Source organism: Pteropus medius, unplaced genomic scaffold, assembly GCF_902729225.1.
Source record: "Pteropus medius unplaced genomic scaffold, Ma_sr-lr_union100, whole genome shotgun sequence".
Taxonomy (NCBI): Eukaryota; Metazoa; Chordata; class Mammalia; order Chiroptera; family Pteropodidae; genus Pteropus; species Pteropus medius.
In genome coordinates, this window is record NW_024349519.1 from 8,403,846 (window position 1) to 8,414,422 (window position 10,577).

The window sequence follows — 10,577 nt, forward strand, 5'->3', positions numbered from 1 at the left end:
TCCCCAGATTGGAGCTGATATATGTGGGTTTAATGAAGAGACAACTTATGAACTTTGCCTGCGTTGGATGCAACTTGGGGCATTTTATCCCTTTTCCAGAAACCATAATGCAATTGGAAATAAGGTGAGTCAAAGTTAATGTAAGATGATAACTGCTATATTCAGTATTAACCTGTATTTTGGAACTAGGATTATAAAATTATATATAATCATAAAAAAATAAATTAAAAAATAAAACTTTTCAACATAGCTATTGAAATATGTGATTATTTTTTAAAAATTACATCTTATTGGTTGATTTTATCAAGAACTGTGAGAGACTACTAAGAAATAAATTTAGGGAAATAGCTTTTCTAAAATTGTTTTCGAAAACGCACTGTTTATAATTTCTAAAAAAGGGGGTACATTACATCATTTTAAATAACCCGTGAACAAATTTTGCCGTTTTAACATAAAGTAGCTACAGACAAACCTGTGATATGTGTGGTTATCCTTCCTTAGTAGCTCCTAATCTACTACCTTTCAAGTTTTTGTTTTGATGGCAGATAGATACTATAGTATGATGTGATACAATGAATGCAAAATCATCCCTTGGTCAATGGCTATGAACTTGTCCTCTCTCTTGAAGAGAAGGTATAGTAATGATCTTTCACCTAGAAATAATTTGAAACTTTGCTGTTAGCTGGGCATACAAACTATATAATACACTAATAACTTTTTAGAATGTATTTAATTGAGAAACAACTCTGCAATAACCTACTACGAAAGGCTTTCAAGTAGAAATAATATTTTTAAGTTCTGCTTCTCTCTAACCTACTCCCCAGCCCCCCCAAAAAAAAGAAAAAAGAAAAAAAGAACATTTAAAAATTCCTACTTCAGGTAATAAATCTGTTGAAATGTTTCTCTTTTATAGGAACAAGACCCTGGGGCTTTTGGAGAAGAGTTCGCTACAATTTCCCGTTCTGCATTAAGGATTAGATACTTATTGCTGCCTTACTTATACACTCTCTTCTACCAGTCTCATGTCAGTGGAAATACAGTGGTCCGAGGATTGATGCATGAGTAAGTCACATTTAATAATTATTCTTGTTTTAGATTTTCTACCACATAGATCCTTGAAACCTGGGTTCTCCTACTAAAGAAATTATTAGGGGAATAAAGAAATAGGTAAACCAGACCCCCTCCCCACCGACTATGATTAGAAATAATTTATGGATTTGAGAATTAATTAAGAAACCATTTTCAGTCACTCAGCAAAAGCAAAGGATATGTCTTGCTGTCTAAATAGTATGGAATATAGAAAAAGGATAAAATAGGGTCCCTGCCCACGGAGAACTGGGAAGACTGCAACTAACAGATTTAAAAGAAATTGAGGATAATATAGAACATTATATATTTGTGTCCTGATTGCGTGGCATAGGCTATAAAGTGCTTTATAAAGTGCTGTAAAAATTCAAAAGGCAAGTCCACTGTGAAATAAACAAGGACAGCTTTGTGAACTGAAGGAGGTAGGATTGATGCTGAATCCTTAAAGGCTGTTTAGGATGCAAAAAGAAACAACAAAAACTTAGACAATTTGATTACTTGGCACTATTTTGAGCTTAGCTTTAATGCCATTTATCTCTTGGTCTGATTCCAATTGCTTCACTTGATGATTAGATTTTATTCCTAAAACACTGCTTGTACCCTACACCTTTCTCTATTCTTTATCTTTTTGCTTTTCTTGAAGTTGAGGTGTGATAAGACTTTAGTTACTTATTTTTTAAAAACATAATTTAATCAAATTAATGGTTTTTTTTACCCTAAAACTCTAGATTTACTTCAGATCCTCAGACTCAGGATATTGACAGAGCATTCCTTTGGGGGCCTGCTTTAATGATTACTCCAGTTCTTGAAGAGGCAAGTACTAGAATTTTATATCAGCACAATATAGTTAATCATAGCAGTTTACATTGGTGCCATTTGATACAGCCATTTCAGGCTTGCCATATTCTCTATTTTTCTTACATCATTTTCATTATTTTATTTGAAAATAATATATTTATATATTTATTTTGCATTGCATAAAATATACCTCATGTTAAGTAAATCTCAACAAAACTGAAATATGCTTCTACTATTCAGAGATTCTGAATTTGTTATCAAATAATTTGCAGAAATAAGATATTGACCCTCAAATACATGCCACATTAAAAAGAATAAAGTACTTTATTCACCTATGCCAATGTAATAGCAAGGAGGCCTATTTTGAGAACATCAATTGCTTCATTCGTCTTTTCCAAAAAAAATCCAAATTCCTGATTGAAATCCATTTATCCTTCTACAGATAGTTGTCTTAGCCATACTTTATTCACAAGAGAAGAGAATAACATGAATGCAATCTGAAAGAATTGGGGGCGAAAGCCACATATGCAGTAAAATAGACAGGATGGATGTCAAGAGAATGCTTTGACAGCAAATCTGTGCAAACTTTCAGAACAAAATATTAGAATTCCAAGTGATAGAAAAAATACTTTCAAGGCTGCCCGTTTATTGTGTTGAATTTCTCTAGCTATGATGAACTTGTCACAGCTATATGAGAACTGAAATTGGGCCTTTATGGGATTTTTCAAAACAACTATTTCTATATTTCTGGATTGTTTTTGACCTTGCCACGACTCTCTAAACACACACACACATACAAACACATATGAGTATAATATAGGCCTACTTAATATATGTACATATAAGACATACTCGTAATAATATATATAACATACACAAGAACAAGTGACCTGTACTTAGAACTCAAAAAAGTTTTAAAATAAATTGATAAGTATTTCATATTTTATATTTTTAATAACTATATCACAATTGCTGTTAAGCTAAAATGCCACAAAGTAATCTCACGGTTAGTAATAGAATATATCTACATTGTTCTGAGACAATATTTTGAAATATAGAAAACTCAATTAGACTTTTTAGAAAACATTATCAATAGTGTACATTAAAATTCCATAATCTAGGCATGAAACATATTTTCTGATAGATCATCCATGTTTTATGGAGCTTCTCTGGTTCTATTGCATAATCATGTATGAGTTGACTAGCACTTGGTTCAAATGTTTAATAAGATAGGATTCAATTTTCAGAGAGCCAAATGTATTTTTACTGAAATATTTTAATTTAACAAAATAATTTGAAATCTCTAATGTTCTCTTTTTTCAAAGGGAGCAAGATCTGTGTCTGTGTATTTTCCCGAAGCATCCTGGTTTGACTTTTATACAGTATGTATTTTGGACATTTTATAGAAATAATAACAAATCTATGAACTCAGATTTATATGGTATCTTTTTCACTGTTTTTATATGAATTCTAGAGCCTTGGACTGTATAATTCCGATGACCTGGTTCTTTCTGAAACCCTTTGTTTACAGTTGTTTTCTCTTCTCAAAATAGTAGAATTAAGCCATACATAGATTGGCGAACATTTAAGGTGAGAGATGGAATAAAGTTTTTTAGAAGCAAAGTAGACATTTATTCTATGCAAACATTTCAATTCTTAAAAGCAAATGACTCCCCACAGTGATGTTTCTTTATGTCAGAGTGTAATAGTTTTTATAACATATGAATCAGATAATGAAATAAGTATATTTTATATAAAATCAGAACAGAAACCCTTTCAAGGCAGCTCAAGTTTGGGGTTTATTATGGGGATACGCATGAACTGACAGAAGAAATCATGGAAATCCAAGAATAACAAACTGCAATTGACCATATGTAACAGCACTGGATTTCCTGGAGAAATTCAGGATTCAACGACAAAAGTTTGTGAAATCTCAACCCAGTGTTTGGCCATTACCAAGACGCAGCATTCTATGGGACCATTTTTGTTTTATTAACAACCGGCTTCCAAAGGGCCTCAGCTTCTAATGGACTTACATTTTAATATATATCCTTTGTGCTTCTATGATTAAATGGCATCCTCTTTTCCATGTTTTATAGTTCAAATTCCTCCAAATACAATATCATTGATCTAAGTTACTTTTTCCACATGACCTACACCTAGCCTCCTAGGCAGTGGGAACTATGGGAACTATGTTTTCTCTATGATGGGAGAGAGGGCAGAATGTGAGGGGAAGCAATGTGGCATCTCTGCTATTATTTTAGCAGTTATTTTAGCTGAGTTCACTTCTCCTGTTCTTTAAAATTTTTTGATGAGCATTGGCTAATCTCATCTAGTCTTCAAGAAATTTTTATGAGAATAAGTTTTCATGACGGGCACAGGACTAAAATTGGAAGAAAGGACATGCAATCTATTTGCAAAATATTGGTTAGTTGTGACTGGGGCTAGTGGTATTAAGAATTCCCCATCTCCTGGTCAGATCATTATAGTATCTTAAACAATTAAACCAGTGGTTTTTAAACTATATTCTGCAGAGATGCTTCATAAATTTCTTAAATATTTGCATTAAATTTCATTTCTTAAAACTAAACTTTTAAAAAGAGTGTAATAAAAATGCTCATCCAAAAGTGTTATTACATCAACGTTTAACACTTTGGAGCCCAACGTCATGTTAACTTGTATTCTTGTTTAACTTTTTAGTAAATAAATGTGATTATAAAGTTGAACTTCTAAAATAAGTTCAAGTGTTTTACATTTTGGAGTTTATATAAGTTTTTTGTTTTTCTTTTTAAACACTGGTATAGATATTTAAGTCATCCTTCCTATTAGTGAATTCCACATGTGCTTTGTTGAATTTAAACAGAAGTTTGGATTTTAACATCCTGTATCTCCTGAAATGTATTACTTGTTACCATTTATGTAATTGGAGTGGTTAATTCTGGCTTGTTTTGTGCTAGGGGGGTCAAGTATCACCTTCTTGGCAGAAGAAGTCTGTTGAAGTTCCTGCGCCTTTGGATATAATTCCTCTTTTCATTCGTGGAGGATATATTCTGCCAACCCAACTTCCAGCCAGAACAACAGAGCTGAGGTATCAGGCAAATCCTGTTAGGAGACTTCACACTGAGCTAGGGATCTGACCTTCCCATTGTGGTCAAACTTCCTGCCTGGGGAATGTCTGAGAATGGCCTTTTTGTGAGTAGGAGGTCAGTGACAGGAGAGTGACTCAATCTGTAGTGCAATTAATCATTGGTCTATGCGTGTGATTGTATATGTGTTTGTGTGTCAGCGTGGTCATGTGTGTTATGAGAGAGAGAAAAAAGAAGGAAAAGAAGTGAGAGATTAGTAGACGATATGCTTGAGCATTTGATTCAACTCCAACCTATCCTACTGGGAATATCTTCACATTATTTTTAAGACAGCCAGTGATTTCTAGTTCTTGCATTCTCTTCTAGGTTTTATATGAAGGCTAGGTCAAGGTCTTCATGCTTTTATCCATTGAGGTTATATTTAATTAGCCGTTTCTTCTCCGTAGACATGCAATCAAAGATTTTGTCTAGCAAACAAGCATTTTTTAAAGCAGTAATAATTATTTTATATTTCTATTTCATATCAGAGGTTCATGATAGCAAATCAGAACACCTAATCAGCATTAATTGAAAGTAAAATCAACTGAAAATATGCATTATTATTAGAGAAGTTTTGGCTAGACATTTTCGAAATATTGAAAAGCTATATAATAGATCTATAATTTCTAAACACTAACTTGAAAAATAGATTAATTTGGTTTAAGTTAGTATATTATTGTTCATTACCAAGAAAGAAGAGAGGGTTTCATGCCTAACTTTCCATTTCATTAGAAAAATTTAATGAAATAAGTATATTTTATATAAAACCAAAATATTTTCTTCAAGGAATCACTGTAACTCAGCTTCTCCAAAAGATGGTTTTATCTCTTGCACTGTGCAGTTCTCTTCTCATTATGCAATTTTCTGTTGCCAAGTGGTTACGATCGAATCCTTGAGTTCTGTCCCATTGTGGAATCATGAAAACAAGGCACAAGTATTCCGGCACCCTTGCTTCTGAGACGTTAATATATCTCCCAGCAGAGCACACTCTCGAAATTACTATTCAAGCTTCATTTCCCTGTAATCCCATTGGTCATACTTTAAAATCAGCTCCATGGTTCCCAGATCCAATGACTTTGGTAGTTTTGTTATAACTTTCTCTTTGTTGTAGACAAACCAAAGAAACTGAAGGGTTCACCCTCAGTTAGCATGGCATAATAATAATGTGATCACTTTATTCATCATTAAAACTTTTACTTTTTTTCAAGTGGAACGCATTTAAGAGGTCTGTGGTGCTATTGCAATCACTTCTTCCTCCACTCCACCTCCAGATTGAACTTTTCAGAGCAGAAAGAGGTTGCTTAAGGATGTTTAAAGTTTCCTATCACTGGAGGTATTCAAGGATAAACTAAGTGGAAATTTGGTGAAGATGTTTAAGAAAGGACTCAGCCTTTCTCTAGGTAGTTCCATGAGATGTATGGAGTTAGGTCCTTCTAACTGTGAAAACACAATATTTGCTTTCTTTTTTTACAGCCGTATGAATCCTTTTAGCCTCATAATTGCCTTAGATGAACGGGGAGAAGCATCTGGCTCCCTTTTCTGGGATGATGGTGACTCTGTTGGTAAGTAGACCAACATGTACAACAGTTGAAATGTTCTGGATTTCAAAATGACTTTACTCAAAATTAAAAATTGGAGACCTATACCAATAAAAGAAGTAAGATATAATGGACACCATGGCAAGATTCTGCTTTCCCCAGCATACCTGAAATTTTCCTCATATCTGGCCAGTCCTCTGGGTTAAGCAACACTGGTGAGAGCATTATCTCCAGAGAAGCTAACAAATTACGCTATGGTTACCTGAGAGGAGGGAGCATTTATCTTATTAGTATGCTAAAATAAAAATTTTCTCATTACTTTATTCTCACTTTGGAAGGAATGGAGATTCCAGTCTTAAGAAATCAAACTTTCAGTGGAAATTTGTAAGAACTTAACTCTGGTGACATAAATGTTAGGCTAGAGGAAGGAAGAACTGCTGAGATTCTATGGTGCGGAGACATGGACCATCACTTGAAAAGTGATGTATAGTAGAAGAGGTATAGCTTGAACCAGTAAAACAGGTCAAGACTTAGGTGGCTAAGGCACAATATCAGTGGTTTTGTTTATTCATTTATCTCTTATTCTCATTTTCTCCTTCAGTCTAATCTTATAGATCAGCAAACTGTAGAAAAGGCTTTCCCTGGAACAATGGAAATGTGAGGAAGATAAGAACTTTCTATATAGACTGACAAATATATTTAAAGCAGCCACATTTTAAAAGTCAGAAATGGGTTTTCAAGGAAATGGGCACTATTCCACAGTGACCATAATGCGTGTAGGGTCACCACTGAGAACATTTCTTCTGTCCCCATGTTAGTTGACTTTACGTTCATCTTTTCTTTCCTTGCCCTTTTTTCATAAGCAAGAAAGATAGGGAAGAAGGAAAATCATTTTCATAAGGAAGATGAAAAGGTAGAAAAAGTGAATGTGAAGATAAATAGGGAGATACACTCCTCATCTCACATGTAGACAATAAGGCCAGTTGCATCTGTGGTAGAAATTAAAAGACAGTAAAGAGGCTGCCAGTGCCTGTATTTTCATAGTAACCAGCTTTCTCGAGGGCACTTTTTCTTTTTCTTCTTCTTCTTCTTTTTTTTTCAGTGAATTACCTCAGGAAGCACTGATTAAATCTCTAACACTAGAAAAAGATTGTTTTAGAGGACGAGAATTGAAATCAAAATTTCCATCTGTGATTGTGAGTTTGTGTATATGGACAACAGAGAGAAGTGTGAGAGAAGGTTGTCTACAGTGTTGTTATATCTCTCCTTACTAAAGTGTTGAAAACTTGTCTCAAACAAAACTTCTTTCTCTCTATTTTTCCATATAAAGTAAGGATGGAAAATGAGGGGAAAAGTAGGAAGCATGGTAAGACGACGAGGCGTACTTTATCAGGTTAACTGTTTTTTATTTTTCAAAGAGCATCATGAAAAATGTAAGTTTGAGGCCAATGATGATTCAATTATATTTTGCCCAGTAATTGCTAGGTAATTTAGAGGATTCCAAACACAAGGCTTTGCCAAGACTTTATGGACTTGGAGTTTAATTGATCAGAATTTAAATTTAAAAAAATAATAAAAGATAAAACTGACCTTTATATTCTAATGTTAATACTTATTTTGCAGATTCTATTGAAAAGGACGAGTACTTCTATGTTGAATACCAATTCAGTAATGTAAGTTTAAACATTTAGTATTGGTTGTGATATAATAGTTCATGTTTATGAAGAAAAATATATTCTAAGGGATTTTAAAAATAAGAAGTATTTTAAAGTATTGGCAGTTCTCCAAACCACATCTTGCTGTACGCTTCTGTGTATTATTATCATTTGTTTAAAATTCTTTTCTCTCCTTATTAACAACAGAGAGCTCTGAATGCCACCGTGGTTAAAAATGGCTACCGTGGAATTGCTTCTCTTGTATATGGCACTGTTCAGATCCTTGGTTTCACTTCAAGGCCAAATGTTATTTTTGTGAATGGAGAAACCATCCCAACCAGTAGAATACAGTATCATTCCAATGGGGTAAGGTTTAAACACTGTTGACTTAAAAGGCAAATTTTCCATATTAAATCCCAAGTACTAATAATTGAGTTTTCCCTGAAGGTTGCTTCCTTGCAAAAAACACAGATCACATTTCTGAAATAATGGCTTGAATCTTTCTGAAACTCAAGGAAGAAAAATGAGCATAGAGTTATATTTCTAGATAAAAGTATGCCCATGTCAGGGCTAGAAACTTTGTTGGATTAAATGTCACAAACTATATCCTTGGAAAATGTAATATAAAGGAAGGATAAGATGAATGACTAAAATAAGTGAGAATAAACTTTATAGAAAATTGGAAGTGGAAGGTTCTGCAGAGGGGCTGTATTTCAATTATTTTCCTTTAGCGGATGAGAAAACTGAGCATCCAGAGGTAAAGTGACTTATCAAGGTCGTGTACTTTAATAATTGACAGAACTGAGTCTTGACCTTGAAACTCCTGACATTTCACAGCTCTTTCCTTCTACTCTGTTCCATTTGGAAATTAAACATTATCGAGCTCCTATTAAGAGCTTGGAAGTATGTATTTGCTATAAAAACATGCTTATAGATAAAAGACATGATTCCCACCCCTGAAGAATTTAATAGCAGGCAGAATAGACACCAAAGCCCTATAATAGGAGAAAGGATATATAGATTTCAGAGCCTCTGAAGCACTCACTGCATTTCTAAAACCTTATCACACAATACAGTATAATGGTCTTTAATACGTGTATAGAGCAGTGGCACAGAGCTTAAGATACTGAACTTTCATTTCTTTTTTTAAAATTAAGAAATAATTGATAACAAGTTCATTTGAATAGTAATCTATTCAAAACTTACCCCTCTCTAATTGAATGGATTTTACATCTTGTTGGAAATTTTGTTGAGTAAGTTATTTGACATCTTAATCATAATAGTAATTCTTTACTTGAAGTTTTATAATTTACCAAGGACTTTTAGCTATATAAGTTCATTTGATTCTCACCATCCTCCTGAGCATAGATCTGTATGGCCAATATTATCATCCAAATTTTAGATAGGAAGAAGCAGTATCTTAGGATAATCTGACACTATCAAAGTGACAGGAAACCTGAGCCGTGCTTCCTTTTTCCTCTGTTCTCTTTCTCTTTTCTCAGTTCCTGATAAATGAAAAGTGATCGATTAGGTCAAGAAAACAAAACAAAAACATCTCTGTTGGAAAATTATTTTCACGAATTTTGGTTTCATGTATGTGTGTAAGCTGCTTTTGAATAAGAGAAAAAAATTCTGGAAGAACTTAATAAGGTTTTGTAGGATACAAAGCTTTCTTTTGAATAAATTAGGCTGTTTAATTGAAGGTTACATAGACATATTGTTAAAGTCTGTGAATAACTTAATAACTGTAATTTCTCCAATATAGAGTATATATTGGATAAAAAATATATAATATATAGATTACATGTAAATATTTAAAAATTACTCCTAACACTTGTAACATTTGATTATCTTTTATAACATCATAAGTTAATTCTGATAACTACAACTATAACTAAATTTCTTTACATTGGTTTACTTTTGTTCATTTATTTCACCTCTCATCTGTTACAGAAAATCACTTTATGGATATCTGCACCCCTTTTCCAGGAGCTGAGCATTTCATTTGAGAACTGAAAAAAATTTTTTTAATAATAACCAAAACAACTATAGTGAAAAGTTATCTACAACAGTTATTTAGAACAATTAAAAACTTTTTGGATAATATGGAAATTGTTTAATTTGAATAGTAATACAATTAAAGCATTTTAAATCTTGTATGTTGTCTGTGTGTATTACTCAGATTCTCTGTCAGTGTCTCTTACAAAAGCTGGACAAAATGCTAGATTTAGCTTCTTCTACCTTATAAGGACTGATATATGTTGAAATGATGTACTGATAAGTAAGATTATGTTTCCTAGTCTTCAAAGCAAATCTTCGAAAAAAATCCATGGTGGTGTTTCTAGTTGAAGAGAAGACTTGTGAGCTCAATGAAA

The 10,577-nt window shown here is 33.1% G+C and overlaps 1 protein-coding gene across 1 annotated transcript in view; it reads left to right on the forward strand.

Moving 5' to 3' along the window:
• Positions 1-10,246, forward strand: part of LOC120618278 (maltase-glucoamylase, intestinal-like) — a 190,603-nt gene extending 180,357 nt beyond the window's left edge. The window contains exons 17-25 of the mRNA XM_039882321.1: positions 8-124; positions 914-1,062; positions 1,815-1,899; positions 3,210-3,266; positions 4,842-4,972; positions 6,483-6,571; positions 8,171-8,220; positions 8,410-8,568; positions 10,156-10,246. Of these exons, the coding sequence (XP_039738255.1) occupies positions 8-124; positions 914-1,062; positions 1,815-1,899; positions 3,210-3,266; positions 4,842-4,972; positions 6,483-6,571; positions 8,171-8,220; positions 8,410-8,568; positions 10,156-10,218 (900 nt within the window). The 3' untranslated portion in view covers positions 10,219-10,246. The remainder of the gene's footprint in view (positions 1-7; positions 125-913; positions 1,063-1,814; positions 1,900-3,209; positions 3,267-4,841; positions 4,973-6,482; positions 6,572-8,170; positions 8,221-8,409; positions 8,569-10,155) is intronic.
• Positions 10,247-10,577: the final 331 nt, after the last annotated feature.